Source organism: Theobroma cacao, chromosome 3, assembly GCF_000208745.1.
Source record: "Theobroma cacao cultivar B97-61/B2 chromosome 3, Criollo_cocoa_genome_V2, whole genome shotgun sequence".
NCBI lineage: Eukaryota > Viridiplantae > Streptophyta > Magnoliopsida > Malvales > Malvaceae > Theobroma > Theobroma cacao.
Window position 1 is genome coordinate 35,540,660 of NC_030852.1, and position 17,870 is coordinate 35,558,529.

General features: G+C 32.7%; 1 protein-coding gene across 1 annotated transcript; it reads left to right on the forward strand.

Annotated features, from left to right (window-relative positions):
- LOC18606815 (probable transcription factor KAN2) lies at positions 11,467-16,799 on the forward strand. The gene is made up of 6 exons (XM_007040630.2): positions 11,467-12,544; positions 12,730-12,806; positions 13,816-13,861; positions 13,955-14,120; positions 15,232-15,289; positions 16,126-16,799. Exons 1-6 carry the CDS (start codon positions 11,881-11,883, stop codon positions 16,243-16,245), a joined length of 1,131 nt encoding a protein of 376 aa, XP_007040692.2. The 5' UTR covers positions 11,467-11,880; the 3' UTR covers positions 16,246-16,799.

The following is a 17,870-nucleotide window of genomic DNA, read 5'->3' on the forward strand; positions in this document are numbered from 1 at the left end:
TCCTTTGATTTTTGGGGGGTTTGATTAAGGGCAAAAAATCTTCTTTTTAAAGTGTGGTCAAGTTCCTTAAGAATATATTGTGTTTCTTATAAGGAAAGAACCACCCCCCATCATTTCTCCTTTCGAGCTCTCTTTTTCAAGTCTTTTTTTAAATTTTAGGGAATATTAATTATGCAACTCTTCCACTAATTATACTTTTAATATTATCCCATAGCCCTTTTGCTCCTTCAAAGTTGCCAGCTACTCAATGACTAAGCTCAAAGATACTATTTAAGTTGTATATATATAATATGTATAATTCCAAAAAAAAAGGCCATAAATAAAAAGCAAATATAAAAGATTCAAAGGCACTCGAGCATTTGACTTACTGATTGGTGTATTATCCCCCTACTTAAAGAGTGGGGTTCGAATCTCCCTCCCCCAATTAAAAAAAAATGAAAGATTCAGAGAGCATGATAAACGTGAATTAAAAACTTTAAATGATAAATTGTTCATAAGTTTTTGCGTGCACGTAAGATAAACCAGAAAAGATGATTAAGAATACTTCTTACCTTGTGATCGGTTGATAAAAAAAAGACATGAATGATTAAACATAAAATCTAAAAATGGCCACTAGGGGTATGATGAGGTTAATTTTGACCAAAAATCTTAAAGTGGAACAAGTGCTAGCTTTTTCCTCATATCTAAACCAAAATAATTAAATAAGTAATAAACTAATAAAGAGGGAGGAGAATCTAAATCAAGGCTATCTGAGTCAACACAATCAAGACATTTGGAGTTTGATTATTTACCTTGCAACTTTGTAAAGGTAATTGGTTTGGGTCTTAAAAGGAAAAATGTCCTCTTCCAAGTTCCTCATTTGGGGGTGGGAACAGGATTGTATACATATAAAGAAAAGGAAGAACATATGCTAGTGGAAAACTCCACTGCCATATGTAAAATTTTGGAACAAAATCTACAAACTTTAAGTGCACCATTCACTTAGGTTTGTTTGCTTGGAAAATTGCCCAAAAGAAATCCTCTTACTTTGATAAGAATGTTCTTCAAAGACAAGAGGATGTCACTTATCATGATAAAAAAGAGTATGTGGGATGAATATTTGGCTATAGAACTCATTTGCTTTTGTTTTGTGTGAGATAATCCTCTCACAAAAACACAAGGGGCTAGCAGAGATAACCTGATATCGAGATTCCTTAAAGATAGAAGAAACATTAAAATCTTTTATTATTTTTTCCCCCTTTGATTATATTTAACAATGCACTCACATGGACATGGACATGGAGATTTTAAGGCTAGAAGCTAGCTCAACCACCAAATTTGCCTGTGCATCAAGAAACAAAAAGAATTTCAAAAGTTGGATATATATCTTATTTGGGATTTTGAGTTGATGTGCATGTCAATATTCTAGAGTTACCTTTTCTTTTCCTCTCTCTCTCTCTCTTTAATTTCCATGTGGGTGAGTGTTTCTTTATAATGTGTTAAAATTTCCTTTGATTGTCAAGAGTAAAAAGTAGAAAGAAGAAGAAGAAGAAGAACTAAGAAAAGTTTGATGTACATTAATCCTAACTTTTGTTAAGTGTCCTGCCTGCCGCTCTGTTCTGGGTACTTTGTTCCTACCAAAGATCACCATTGTTGTAACATTAAAATCATAATAGCAGGATTTTCTTAGGTTCCCGAACAAGGATAAGGATAACGGTTTGTTCCGAGGTGATGCTTTGTTCAGGTCACTCCCATCAGCTTATTGAGTAGCCGATGCTTTTGTAATTTTATGGGGCTCTACTGCCCAAAGTTAGACTTTTTATTTCAATGGAAGTCTTTTATTAATAAAATTAAAGACATGTAATGGCATTCTACTTTTGGGAATGAATAAAATCTACTTTTCAAAAAAAAAAAAAAGGGATTTATTCTTCATTTTGGGACAGAAGGAGTATAATTTTACACGTTACATATCTGGGATTATACATTGAAAATCATTTCTTTACAAAATAATTTCCAAAAATAATAAAAACCATGGTTGTAGAATTCTTTTAGTTTCACCAGCTCTTCTTGAATATCCTAGCCATTTTTATTTTAGTTTCACCAGTGAAGGTGAAACTCTGATCTGATCAGTTTTCCAAACTCTCGCTATGGCCAGTAGCGATTTGGAACAAGATTTTATTGATCAAGGCAGGCTTGCTTGATATTTATTATCTATCAATCAATTCCTAACCTGATAGTCTAACTTTCATCGTTGCTTGACTTGTTTGCATATCCAATCTATCATTGCCTGAAAAGTTGATTACAGCTAGACTCTCCTAGTTCAACAATTTCTTCAGCATTAAAGAAGGGAGAAGAATATTAGTTTTTGGTCAACAACAAGTGAAAGCAAGATTTAATCTTGCTCAAAGAAGACGTAATTTCTCAAACAAAAATTTGAATAGAAAATTTATAAGTTTATAAATCTGTTTGTGCACGCGTATGCGGAGAAGATAGTCACAAGTTTTCTTCTTTTCACAAGAATAAATTTAAGAACCGCGTAGAATAATTAACGTCTTTAAGTTCAAATCAATAATTTTGACGAAACAGTTTCATCCAATTCTTTCAAGACACTCAAGATTTTTCCTTGGACAAGAAAAGGGAAAAAATTAGGGAAGCAAAAGGGAAACATGTTGACCCATTTGCAAATTTGAGTGACAAATATTGTCCAGGAAATAGTGATATTTTTTCATGTCGGTATGATTATAATTTTCTACCCCCTCTATGATTAAATCAAAACACTATTCTTGGTCAAGTCCCATTGGTCACAATCAATTCATCACATTCCATGACTCATTAACGAAGGAGATCACGTGATCTTACATTCATCCGACCAGTCAATATTAGGCAGAACAAAAAAAAAAAAACAACTGTGATTATTGTTTAGAGTTGATGATATTTCATAAAAGCAAAATTCTCTCGGAGTTGATGCATCATGGCATTTAGGGGAGAAAACAGGTCGATCCCACACCACAAGTTCAAGCGTGGGCCATTGGATTTCCAGCCATTGGTAATTCTCAGATCTTGAGACATGTTGCAAACCAAAGATGCTGTGTTTTTGAAGCTTTGAGACACTTGCGAGTTCTGATAGAACTTGAGACAGATAATCATCACTGTTTCCTACAAGTTGAAGCTTTGAGGAATTTGGCTTTGGAATTGAAGCATATATATATATATATATATATATATATATATATATATATATATATGTATATATGTTGTACTTTCTCCTTTGCTTATCAGGTTAATTTTTTTTAAATCCAGTGATTCCCCAACATATAGGGGGGGCCTATGGTTCAAATCTTGGTATATTTGTCAAATCCTGATGCAAAGCACAGTTAACAGGGCTTTTGTTTGCAATATCACATGTTAATACTAGCTACTACATGGTATAATTGATGTTTTTAGATCATGACAAAGGGGTAAAGTTGAGGTAATGTGGTAATGTGTTTGCATGTGCATAGACATGACAACATGTTGATTTGGTTAGATTGGTAATTTTTTGATAAAATCAAACTAATACATCTCAAAATTAATCAACGATCTAACCTTGACTTAACAGTTGCTATTTATTATTAACAAAAATCTAATTTTCAAATCTTGTTATCGCAGGTTTAATGTTAAGCTAGTAAAAATTCGGTTCAAACCCTATCTGCATGGTCTCGAGCCCATTGATCAAATTCATATCTAATAGAAATATAATATCATATACATAGGTATAGATCATCTTACTACATACTTAAATATATAATGCCAAGGAATGAGAACACCGAAGAGAAATCAGCATCCTTAGCAAGCAAGACAAAGCTTAAAATAATATTAGAGGTATTAATGTAAGATTCCTTCTTGACCTCACTAATTATAGCCATGTCCTTGGAAAACTAAGATCAAAGATTAGTAAACTTTAATGACCAAGATAGATGCTTCCAAACTACAAATCTTCCTTTAAAAAAGAGAAGAAATTCCTCAAAACACGTATGTTTCTTAAGCTTTAATTACCATTCCCGAGGAATGGGTTGACATTGATCCCATTACTTTAATCCCCTCCTTAATGATATGTATAAGATCAATTCAATTGCTACAGAAAACAAAATTGTCAGTCTTCTATTTCTGTTCTCTCTGTGTCGGTAGCTGCAATATTTATGTATTAAAAGAAAATTTCGAATCACAAAACATGCAATTAATAAACCAAAAAAAAAATTGTATGTTTAGTACATTGATTCCAATGCTGTCGGGAACCCTAGGTTTAATTTTTGTTGGGAATCTTTTTTGTTTAATTATGAATTTCCTTGATCCGACGATCGGATGAGGTGCCACTTGGGATGGTGGGATTGTTTCGAAGCGAGATCCATTCATTAATATTCTGTTAAAAAATTATCGAAATTAAATATCGGGTGAAGTGTTTCTCAATGGATAAGAATTTTTATGATAAAAAATGCTTCTTCCTTTTTTTTTTTTTTTTTTGTCAAGCCCCCATGGTGTCTTGTTGATCTCAAGGTTTTATGGGCATTGCAATGAGCAAGGGTTGAGACAATGAAATGCCTCATTTTCAAAATGAGCAGGGTAAAGACAACCCAATGCCTCAATGTTTGCAACATTTTATATGATTAATTTTCAATCTATGTGTTAGTGGCCCTTCTTCTTTATGGTAGCATTATGTTTGGAACAATTTGGACCCTTCCCCAACCCCACCAAGATGTCTAATACCAACTCTAAATAAGCATTTTCTGTCACCAATTATAATATTATTGTTAATACAATATTTATTAAACAATCAAGAGATTACAAAATCAGCAAACGGGTAATAAAACACAGACATTTACTGTTTAATTACTTTATTAATTTCTTTTCGAACTCCAAATATACTGTGAAAAAAGGAATCTGTGATCCCCATGGATTAAGTTTCTTAGACAAATGCTTGTCGTAGGATATGATAACAACATGATGGGATGAGTGAGATGTACTCAAAATTATATTTTTTGAAGCCAAAAAGGGGTTAACTTTGAGAGTCTAATGAATGTGTTTGCTGCTGATTGAATGTTTTGACTGTCTGTTAAATGAATCTGAGTTGGGACCCAAAGTTTATTCCGAAGGAAAGCCATGGATATTGGGAGGAGGATGATGACCCCAAAAAGAAGAAGCAATGGTAATGCTCATCGATGTCTCATAGCCCACACGGTGGGTTAACAAAAGTGCCAAAAAAGCTTTGAATCGTCTTTCTATACATGCTTCAACAGATAATTGTCTTTACCTTTTTCATGAAAAGAGGGCCAAAAACTTGCCTTGCGTGCTATTCAACTCAAATCTAGTATCAAAGTTCAATATACATTTCAAGGGTTTCTTCCTGTTTTTTTGCCATTAATATCAAACCTTTTTGAAATTGATCAAGCAAGGGAGGAAGATCAATACCCTCATCCTTCTCTTTCTCATTTTAAGTAAAGTTTTTTTATTCCATGTTTTTGCAATGTAATTTATAATACGAAACCCATCATTTTAGAGAAATTTTGTTCTAATTTAATGTAAATTTCAATTGAGATTGAGTGCGGTTATATTAAATTTAAGAACTTTAATAAAATCTCTCTCGTATTCTTTTCGGAATTTGAGAATTGACCATGAATAGTAGACTCCACCCATGCACCCAAAACCCATGAATTGCAATCCAAGCACTTACCAATGGCAGAGCAAGCATGGACATGAAATCATTGTCTTAGGAACCCAATAATTTTTTTTCCAATGTTAGTAATTTTCTCTACCTTATATATCTATGCCTAATGGCACATGTTGGGGATGTGGTTAGGTATGCCAATCACTTGTGCGCCAAGTAATAAAGGGTTGATGTGGGAAGGGCTGACCTTTTCCTCTATAAAGCAAACAAACTCGACTGATTTGGGGAAAGTACCTAAAGTATGAATTAATTATAAACAAACTCAAATTTCAAAAAAAATTATAATAATTATAAACAAACTCGAATACCTAAATTATGGATGAATCATAGACAATTGTTCTAAGAAGGTTCCACTCTGTTCTGTTTGCTCTTTTTTAGAGATATTAATTTAATGCACTTATCATTATTCTTACTGTTTCCATAGGTACAAAATTTACTATTCATATTTTCTTAGATAAAATATATTTTATGAATTTAGCAACATTTGCCTTTTCTTATACCTTCTTTAAATCAAAGGTTGGCTTTTGATGTAATTAGGCCCAAATTTATATTCTGTATACATAAAACATTGTAATTAATTAAGAAAATAATAATAATAATATATAGATAGATAGATAGATCTGTCGTAAACTAAAACCTTACACGTCAACTCCCTACACGGGTGAATAACTTCACAGTGTTAGCATCGGCTTAATTAGACCCGTTAATTCGGCTTATTAAGTCATCAATTAAAACACCCTAGGATGATAATACACTAGTAAAAGAATTTAAAAGAAGAAGAATGAAATGACAAATAGCTTATATTAAAAAAAATTGGTGCATAAAGTTATCAAAAATTAAATAAAGTCAAAAGTTAAGATCAACTTTATCTGAATTTGGGAAACACCTAATGTCATTCCAGTTTGTAGATTTGATTAATTTGACAGACCAAAGTAATTTACCGACAAAAAGAGGTCAAGCAAATAGGACCAACTTGTGCCAATATTGCCTCAATCAATCTCCCCTTCAGCTAATTCATTCAACTTGCTCTACTCTTGCCTAAATAGTTACATTATATTTTGGGCTGTCATCGTGACGCAATCTTTACCTTAAACGTTTGACAAAATCTCAATTACAATAATTCATTAAACTCAACAAATCACAATTATGATAATTCATTAAGCTCGAATGTGAACAAATTATTAAGTTTGAATAATTAATAAGTCATTAAACTCGAATGTAATCATTACCATACACGTGTGAGATCTATTAATTAAACTCAAATTAAGTTTTTTTGGACTTTTTGCATTTCTCACTAAATATTGAATTTTTAATATTAATTAAATTAATGGCCAAAGTATAGAACGGGGCCGATTAGGGAAGATTTTTATGAACCTGTTTGATCTGATTTTTTTCTAGTTTAAAAGTTATTATGAAGCTCTTATGAAAAATAATAGTTTTTAAAATTAAGTTAAAGTTGTTTGATAAATTTTTTTTTATAAGTTATAATTTTGATTAAAATTATCGTAGAGGGCTTTTTTTAGAGAGTAATATTGTAATTATTTTTAACAGATGAAGATATTTTTAAAATAAAAATAAAAATTCTCTTGTATTTAAAAAAAAAAGAAAAAAAAGCTCCTTATAGGAGCTTTTCTTAAAGCTTTTTTTTAAAATATTACTCTTAAAAAAAAAGCTATTTTTAAAAAATATTCTCTTAAAAAAAATTATTTTTTAAGAGTTTTTTAAAATTTATGTTTAGTCTGATTTTTGCTTTTAAAAAGTAGATAAGTTAGAAAAAAATCAGACCAAACAAGCACTATATCTATATATCGAAAAGAAATGAGTTATGCCGTATTCAGTCTCTTGTCTGCAATTCAAAACCTAAAGACTTGACCGGCATTTCTTTATAAATCTTAATTAATCAATTAATACAAGATAAACGAAGAAAAATATTTCTAGGACTGTCCTCCTTTTTTGTTTTTTTTTCTCTTTTCCAATTTTTAGGCTTTGGGACTATGGTAAATCCAATTTTCAGCCCAAAAATGAGAAAAAAATCATATTTAATTAAAACATTAATACTTACTGGGGCCCAAGAAATAAGGTTAAAATTCATATATATATATATATATATATATATAAACAGGAAGATGATGAATGATTGTAGAAACATCAGATCAGGGGGCCAGAAATTACTGCTTACAAGGTGCAAGTAGCTCATGGAAAAAAAGGGCAAATGTTGGCCAAGTATTCAGCAAAACTGGGTCACGTCAATTTTTTTAGATTCAATCATTTGGGATCATAATTAATTATCCATGAGATTGAGATATACTATATGTCATGACAACACGTTTCTTTTCTTTTTTTTTTTTTTGGATTTTGGATAACTATTACTGAACAAAGAATGATCAGTCCTTCAACTATTTCCAAAGGAATATTAAAAAGTTTTTCAAAAAGTTGTCGGCTAATTAACTATAAAATTATTGGTACGACGAATTCTCTATACACACCACATGCTTTAGTTGAATGTACCATCGCAAACATTAACTATGTACTTACTTAACTTCGATACAAAAACATATTTAAAAAATAAAATATATCGTTACTCTCGTAATGCTTGAAAGTCTTAATTTAAATTTTAAAGGTGAAATATGTTATCTCCGAGAAATATATATATATATATATATATTGAGATTTAAGTAAAATTTATAAAATAAATTTATGGATCAAAAAAAAAATAGAAATCATTATAGAATATATAGAAAAAGAAGTGATAGTAATTGAAAGTTGCTATATATGGTCGATGTTGGTCTCAAATTAGAATAAAACATGAAGTATGTTGGGCAGTTGTGCATTTCAATGTTGTATGTATGTTTCATTAATTAATCACATGGCTTATGGGGGCATCATACATTCAAAGCAGAGCAAACCTGAACAGAGAAAAACCACTTACATAATTGCTCTTGGTCCCAATTATTCCATGAGCCCATTCAAATTGGTTTGGCAAATATATAATTAACTTTTCTTTTTGGTTTTTTTTCCTTTTTTTCTAGTTCAAAAATAAATTTTATTAAATATAAAGAGTTGATACATAATCATAATTTTCATAAAAAATATCATATGTAAATGTACAAACAAATGTAAAAAAATGAATGATTTAGTACTCGAAAAAAATTTTAAACTATTTAAGACAATTTAAATAGTTTTTTATTTTTTTAAATACATTTAATCAAGTGTATGTATTTTTATTTTAGATTAAATAAGCTTTTTTAACTCATGGTTGATTAATTGTCATTAATTAAAAGATCATTTGTCCTTTTATACTTGTATAGTACCAACATAGACAGTGAAAAATGCAATATGGCCATATCATCATATTACATCAACATGTCACATCATGATATATCAATGACACATGATATAAATGATAAATGATATTTTGAATAAATTAACAATTACTTATAAAAAATTATTTTATAAAAAATAAAAATTTAAAAACTTATTTAAATAATTTAAAATTTTTAAAGTATTATGTCGAAATGAATCATAACAAAGTCTTGAAAAGACATAATTTAAGCAAATCATACCAAATTAACTTTGTTACATAATTCTACTTACTGTTGTAAATGGAGATGGTTATATATTTATATATTTATTATCAAACTACACTTTTAGAATATTAATTAGTTAACAATTAATCAAGAATCTAACGTTTGCAGTTTCATTAATGCAGTAAAATGAAAAGGGTTTCATTAAAAAAAATAATAATAAGCGTCATGAATGGTCCTCCCCATAACAACAGAGCTGCAATGTCTCAACAATTTCAGCAAATTGAATAAACCCCCGCAATCTCCACATCTCTGTTTGGAAATTCATCACGTGTCTTTTGCTTTATCATTTTTAATTTTTCTTCTAAAAAGAAACTTCACACCCTCTACATACATACATATATATATATATCAAAGTTTTAATTTCTCCTCAATATTCTTTCCATTGCAAACTCCAATCCCTATTTTTAACTATTATTTTGTCATATTTTATTAAAGGGAAAGATGGGTGATATGGCCAAAAATAGTTGATCTCTTCTTCGGGCTTAAATTAAAATAACTACCGCATTTACATTTCCAAATTTGATGTTTATTGTTCCATACACGACAAAAACTCTTAAACAAACAGCTACGAGTCACCACACCTGTTCGATTGTTCGGATAATTATGTTAATTTGATGATTTTGTAATTTATAATTGATTGTTCGCATGTTATATATCTTAATTTGCCTTTGAAAATTTTTAATCTTTGTGCCATTTTCGGGTTTTTTTTTTTTATAAATTAAAAAGTTATAGAATTCGTACTAATTATTCCGTTAACAAAACGCATTTAATAACAAATACATCATTTGAACAAATCAGAAAAACCATCTAAAAGGGTTACAACGTTTTCCAATTTGGTGAAGTCAAAGAGAGAAAAGGGGGTTGTCATTAAAATGATAATTATTTAATTAAATTGGTTAAAAAAGGGTTTTGAGGAGGGGGAAGGAAATTAATTTGCACATGAAAAAACAGGGAAAGAAATCGTGGAAGCCAAACATGTCCTTGCAAGATAAGGTACATGTCTAAAATAGACTGTTGTCTTTGAAGATGATTTACTCCACTCAACATTTTGTCCATGGAACATTTGGGCAGCGACCGGTGTCTCGGGGGGTGGCCTTTATATGAAATGACCTGTTTACCCTTGGAGTTGAGTGCCTCTACCCTCGGGTAGGGGAAAGGGTTGTTTTGACTTTTCCCGGCTCCCATTAGGAGGGCCATCTATGTAACTACCCAAAATTATTATAGCTTTCAATTTCTCACGAGAAAAATGTACGTATCTATGGAAAGAGAAAGTGAAATTGAGAAATTGAATGGTGGGCCCGGAATTTGCAGAAAGTAAAAATTTGGGAATTAGGGTTTTCATCATGCCCAAATGAGTGGTTGGAATCAAGGCATTAAGAGACACCCTTATGATTTGGGGAATAGTGTACAAGATCTTGTGTTGTGTATGTTTTCGTCCGTAAAGAGCACATATTACCTGAACAGTCTCTTTTTCATATTATAACTTTATTTTTAAAAATTTCTTATATTAAAAAATATAAAATATATCAACATCAAAATTTTTATCTTAATTTCCGAAAAAAATAAAAAAGAAACAAAAAAAGTAGTATTAATTTTAGCACGAATTACCATTTAAATTGGATCAAAATAAGTAAGTATACGTAGCCAGAAACCATAAAACATTTTGATATCTGAATCAAAATTTTTGGCATTAGATAATATATAGTGCATTTATACAATAATAAATTACACAATTTTGTAAGCTTTTTCTTTGTAAATTTAGTGAATAGAGGAATGGTGAAAAGGAGGAGGAGCCAGGCAGGGTTGAGTTTTGAGTTAAAAAGAAGGGTGCGTGTGGGTGTGGGCGTGGGGTTAGAAAGGTTAGTATGAGTTGTTGAGTTTGAGGGACAAATGCACACGTTAAAGTATTATAACACATAAAATCTTCCCTCTTTTTTTTTTTTTTCTTTTTCTCGTCCCAAAGAAAACAAAGGGGGAAAAGAGAAAAGAAAGATAGAAAGCAAGAGAGGAAAGGAAGGGAAAGGAGTAGTAGTAAAAAGGAATCAAGTCCCTCAAAAACTTAATTTACTTTTTCTTTCTCATCTTTTTTTTTTCTCCCTTTCTCGCCCTAGTACCCTACCCCCCACGTCCACAAAAGAAATACTACCTCTCTCTCTCTCTCTCTTTCGTCTCTATAGCTCTCCCTCAAGTGTCATTTTCTCACATATACTTCACACAAAAGAAACAACCATTCACTTCATACCTTGTCATTTCTTCTCTTTCTCTCTCACTTCTCTCTCTCAATCTCCAATCTCTGCAACTACTCCCTTCCCAAAAGAAAAGAAAACTTGATCAAACCCCATCTCAGAGAAAACCCCAGAATTTTTTCACCTGAAAAGTACCTTCAAATTCTTTGCCCTGGATCACCCCCTCTCTTCAAAGCTTCATATATATATATATATATTATAGATAAATAAGACCTAATCCTTTTCGTGGATATATACTTCTTATCCACATCATCAGTACAAGGAGAGCACAGCAAGAGTAAGGAGGAGAAGGAAGGAAGAAAGGGACCGACGGATATAAGCAGAGAGGGGGCCTTCAAACAAAAAAGTGTTTGTCTGGCTGTTAAAGATGGAGCTATTCCCAGCACAACCAGATTTATCCTTGCAAATCAGCCCACCAAACAGCAAACCCTCATCGACATGGAGGAGAACAGAAGAGGATATGGATTTGGGGTTCTGGAAGAGAGCTCTCGACTCGAGAAACTCGGTGTCTTCAATGGCGAAAACTGATAACTGCTTCGAGCTCTCTTTGTCGAATCCGAGGGTTTCAGAATCCAACTCCAACCACCTTCACCTTCTCCAAAACGGTGGCGCCAATTGCAATGGTAATCTTTTCCACACTTATCACCAAAACCAGTTCCCTCACCGTCACAACCAGCTGCAGCACCCGGTACTGTATCAACACCAGCAGCAGCAACAAGGGCTAGGACAAGAGCTTGGTTTCTTGAGACCCATAAGGGGAATTCCCGTCTACCAAAACCCTCCTCCACCCACTCCTTTCCCATTTGCTCAACAGCCTTTGGATTCGTCTTTAGCTTCCTCTCCTTCTTCTTTGGTTACTAACAATACTAGTAACACAAGCTTGAGCCCCTTTCAGTCTCAAGGGTTGATGAGATCAAGATTCATGTCAAGGTTTCCAGCTAAACGAAGCATGAGAGCTCCACGGATGCGGTGGACTACTACACTTCATGCTCGCTTTGTTCACGCTGTTGAGTTATTGGGTGGTCATGAAAGTATGCTTCATTTCTCTTTCTTCCTTCTTTTCTTTCTCTACTATTCACTTTTCAGTCTTTTTTTCCCTTTCACCATTGCTTCCTTTGATTTTCTAGCATCTTTGGGAACAGGGAAAAAAGAAGGATATCATTATGCTTAAGAAAATTGACTTACATATTATATTTACTCTCTTTTGGGGTTTTAGGAGCTACACCCAAGTCAGTTCTTGAGCTAATGGATGTCAAAGATCTTACCTTAGCACATGTTAAATCCCACTTACAGGTAAAACAAACTTTCTGATCCTCTCTGATATAATCTCAACCTGGTTTTCTAGCTTTTCTACTTGCAGGGGTTTCCTTTAAAAGAAAATAATTTTGAAACTATTTTAGTTTGAAGTTTCTGCAACTTTGGGTTTCATCTCCTTATCTTACTTCCTCAACTCAAGCTAATCATAGTACTAGTTTGATGCAGCGTTAATGGCGGTAGTAAGCTGAATTTTGCATATTTAAATAGCCTACATTACCGGAAGCTGTTAATACCATAAATTACAAATTCCAATGTTTCCTTGCAGAGGGTCTCTCAAATCCTCAGCACTTCTTTTTCTACTAGATCTGATGATTCTGCAAGCTAATAAACAGCTTTTTGCTTGGAAGAATGAACCAGCCCATGTAAAAGAAAAAAAATTCAATTAAAGAGAGAGAGAAAGAGTAAGACAAAGCCCAAGGAATTCAAAAAAATGAGTCATAGCCAAGCCGAGACAAGTTTTTCACTAAGTTCCATTATTTTTTTCTTTAAAAACTATTTTCTCTCGCACTCAGAGAGAAAAGTAAAAGGAAAACATATAACCAAGTACAAAAACACTATCATTTCTCAATGATATCTTCCTCAGTTGGGTTTCTTTTTAACCTCCCTTCCTTAACCATGGTTAAAACTCCTCCTTCTATAGTACCTCCATTTATATTTTACTGCTCCTCAATTCCCATTTATACATACATAAAAGCTTCTGTGCGGCTGCATAGTTTATCTCCATTCTTTTTTTTTTTTTTTACAGTTCGTACTTGCATGCACTGTATCTGTATCACACCTTGTCTTTGGTACTGAGAGAACAGTTTATTATTGGTCTACTTTCTGCTTGTTTACTTTATTTCTACATCTTCTTTAGCTACTCAAAGGGCTAAAAGAATTGATGCTAATCAAATTTATTTACCCTATACTTATCTACTCTAATGCCTTCTTATTTGTTCTTAATAATATCTCTTTTTCCTTTTTTTTCCCATGAATTTGCTTGCAGATGTATCGAACGGTGAAGACCACAGACAGAGCAGCTGCATCTTCAGGTTAGTACAGCAATATTCCTTCATCAGGTTGATTTTAGTAGTATAATGCATATAAACTTGTGTTTAATCACATAAACTTAATTGTTTAAGCAGGCCAATCAGATGCTTTTGAAAACGGATCATCTGGGGATACTTCAGAAGATTTGATGTTTGACATTCAAAACCCAAGAAGATCTGAGATATCGGTTCAGCAGGGAAGACCATCATCAAATGCTCATCAAGACAAGGAGTACCATGGCCTCTGGAGCAATTCATCAAGGTTTGTCTGCTGTGCTAACAATAACACTACTACAACTACTACTAGGAATGGTTTGGCTTGTTTATCAGTGTGTCTGTCCTTTCTGTTTCAGTTGTTTCCTACCTATATATTCCATTGTTTCGTAACTCAGAAAATTTCTTCTTTTTCTAAAATGAAAATAAAAGGACAAACGAATGATACTGCGATCGATGTCACAACAACCACATAGACCTAATGTAGTACGATCCTTCAGTTTTGTTTTGATTTATCATCTTGGTTCCCTTTTGTTTGATCGTTTGGCATTGCATTCATATATACATGCATTCGTCAGCACAGTCCTCTAATACAAGAATTAGATAACAGTTTATATCTTACAAAGTCGTATTCTCATTGGGAACTTTTGCTTTCTTGATGTAGGGCGGCCATGATAGTGATGAGAATGTTTGTATTAGAAAACTTCGATTTTGTTGGTTTATAAATTAAAAGACCCTTTCTCTCTCTCTCTCTGTGGCCTCGTCTAGGCATTCTCTCTCCACGATCACATGCAAATATATATACAAACATAGTTACATGCAAGAAAATCACAAAAAGAGGGGAAGGTAGTGATTTGGTTGCTTTGTTCTGTCTGTCGACGACCATAGTCCCAATATAAACTCAGAAAACTCCATGATGGGGTAATTATAATACTAGTGATGGAGGTCATGATTTCCCATGGGTGGGTGAAGGTAAAAAGGGAGAATCCCGGGATGACAAATCCACGTAAAAAATGGAGATATCTCTTTCCTTTGGATTTTGTGGGCTCAGATATAGGGCAAATAAATGGGACCTACAAATGGAAAACTTAGTGTCAAAGCTAAAACTCTGTGATGGCCCCATTAGTGGAAATCTTGGCATTAAAGCTACACCCTTTGAACCTTCTTTGTTGTGGTCTGTTGTTATGGGTAATGGGCAATCACATGGGGTTTTTTTCTTTCTTTTTTTTCACTTTATTTTCAATCAGGGCATAAAATGTAAAGTGTGAGCAACTATAAACAAGACAGCAAAAGATGGCTTTCTTTTCTCAGTTTGCTTTTTTCTTCTGCATGGCTTCCACTGATAGGAAATATTCTCTCATTGTGTTGGTTTCTAACAGGGAAGCTTGGTTGCATGGGAAACCAAAGGATTCTGCTCGAAACTTACCATCTCTCGAGGTACTAATTTCAAACTTTTATTTCCCCAAATAACCTTCACTTTGAAAACTTTTGTCCAACATTCTGATGCTAACAGTAATAGGATTGAACCGAATCAAAGGTAGCAGTAAAAAAAAAGAAGAAAGGAACAAACTACTTTTTTTTTTTCTGCTCTCTTCTTTCTTCTTCGAGCCATGCACATTTCAAATTGCCATTATTATTTCCCGGAATTATGACCTTTAATTTTGAGCGAAACGAAACAGAAAGCAAAACCCAAAAGCTGGTTTAGTACTAACACTGATTCACAGAACTCAACCATGTGGGCTGTTTAGTCATTAGCCTGAGAAAAAGAAAGGGTATTGTTTTTTTTTGGCTCTTTAAAGAACCCGCTCTCAGGCCTCATCATCAATTTTACTGCACTTTTTTCTTTATTATACCTTAAAACCTAATCCCTTGACCCAACAAGCTCATTCCTTTGACCTTGTAATAGATTCATGGTTTTAGATCAATCAGTTAGTAGGGTCAACATGATGGAAAAATGCAGCAGAAGAGGTCATAATTTTAGCGCTGAAGGAATAATAATGATAATAATAATGGAGAATGGTCTTGGGAGTAGCACACAAGGGGATGGACTGTAGCAGGCTTTGAAATGCTGTACTCTAGCTAGCAATGTCTCTTTTCCCATTTTTTTTCTAACATAAATATTCTATTATTCCCTGAGTCAAAGTGTCCTTTGATTCCCCCATATCCTCTCTCTCTCTCTCTCTCTCTCTCACACACACACACACGCTTCCCTTGTGGCTACTGCTCATACTAGTAATAATTTATTGTCTTAGCTTTATTTTTCTTTTCTGCAGAAGGATATGGATCCAAAGTGCTTGAGCTATGAGAGAATATCAGATGTAAGCTCATCAAGCCTTTCTGGGACAAGCCCCAAGAAGCCAAATTTGGAGTTCACCTTGGGGGTGCCACATTGATATAATTAAACATTTATAACTATTACATCTTTGTGTGTTGTACTACTCATTTTGAAATGATTTCATCTCTGAAGAAGAGGAAGGAAGGAGGGAGGGCAGCCGGTGAAGAGAATCAGGTACCCTCTCGGAAATATCAGAGAAAAAAAAAGAAAAAGAAAAGAAAAGGTAAAAGAGAGAGAGAGAGAGAGAGAGAGAGAGCTAAAGAAAGACAAGGAGACAAGAAAGACAGAAAGCAACAAAAGGGAGAAGGGTGGGAGAAAGAAAAAAAAAAAGGCACACGTCCTTCCTATCAAGCTCTTGTGAGAGATCCAAATCAACATATTATATTCCTACGTAAATATGAAATCTAATTGATTTTGTATGTTTTCCACTTAGAGACAGAGAGCGAGAGAGAAGAGAAGAAGAAGAAGAAGAAGAAGAAGAAGAAGAAGAAAAAGAAAGAGATAAAGAGAGAGAGTGACCTTTAACTATCTTTTAAAGTATGAAGTGATCCTTGGTAATTGTAATGGAGCACTTTTACATTTATAAAATATTTTTAGCACATTTTTACCAAAGAATGAGTTTTTTTTTTTTTTTTTGCTCTCTATTCTTTCCTAGGCAATGTCACATGCTTTGTCAACTTTTGTGAACAAAAGGTGAAAAAAAAAATACTAAAAAGGCTTTGAGATTATGAGCTTAGGGTGAAAGGAAATAAAAGGTAAAATTATTACCTTAAAAATTAATTGTGTAAAATACAAAAAGAAAGAGGAAAATGAAAAGCGAAAAGCTTTCAATTCCCTTTCTAAAAGAAATCACATATCATAAAGAAAAAAAATATCTTGTCAGAAGCAAAATGGGAAATTTCAAATTAAATAAAAACACCCTTGTTGATTTTTTAAAATACAGAGTAGAGTCGTATTAAGATAAGTGATCTTTTGAGAAATTCTTGTGTTATATTTTTTAAAAATATAGGTGATTTCGGTGTTATTTTTCAACGAACTTCATTGCTTAGAGTATTTCCGACGGGAAATTTTTTATTTAAAATGCTACAAATTATGTTTTTGAAATTTTTTTAGGGTTAGATAATGACGAAATTCTAATCCTTTGAAGGAAAGCAATATTTCTCGTAATCATTGCCCTTTGTCATTGCACTTTAAATTTAAGAATGGATAAAGCATAGACTTTGATGTTTAGCTTTTCGAAAAGATGATTTGAAGCCTTGTAAGTTGCAAAGGGAATTGCCATGTCTTATTGCCGAGGGGGAAGCTTCGTTGAAAGTGTAGCTAAAAACATTGTTGCCACAATAAAGGAGAATTAATCCTTTAAATCTGCTTTTAATCCACTCATGACCAAGGTCCTGGAATTTTTAGCAGTATTATTCCATATATAGCCTCTGGCATATAAGACAATCCTGCATGTTTTGCATGGAGAATTAATCAATTTATAAATCTTAGAATTTTGGGAAAGCCAAAATTTTCATATCAAGTTGCAAAAACGTAAACCCAAAAAAGATATATTTTTTAAAAAATAAATAAAATATTTCATTTCAATCATATATCATATTATATTAAGTAATTCGAAATTTAAAATGTTAGTCCCGGGAGTTATCCCTATATATAAATTATTACTTCGCCGTTGCTTTAATA

Bases quoted from the DNA above. Each gene is read 5' to 3' on its own strand.
- LOC18606815 (XM_007040630.2), top strand. From the start codon at position 11,881: ATGGAGCTATTCCCAGCACAACCAGATTTATCCTTGCAAATCAGCCCA. The intron at 12,807-13,815 runs GTAAAACAAACT...ATTTGCTTGCAG, and splicing joins ATGTTAAATCCCACTTACAG to ATGTATCGAACGGTGAAGAC. The intron at 15,290-16,125 runs GTACTAATTTCA...TCTTTTCTGCAG, and splicing joins GAAACTTACCATCTCTCGAG to AAGGATATGGATCCAAAGTG.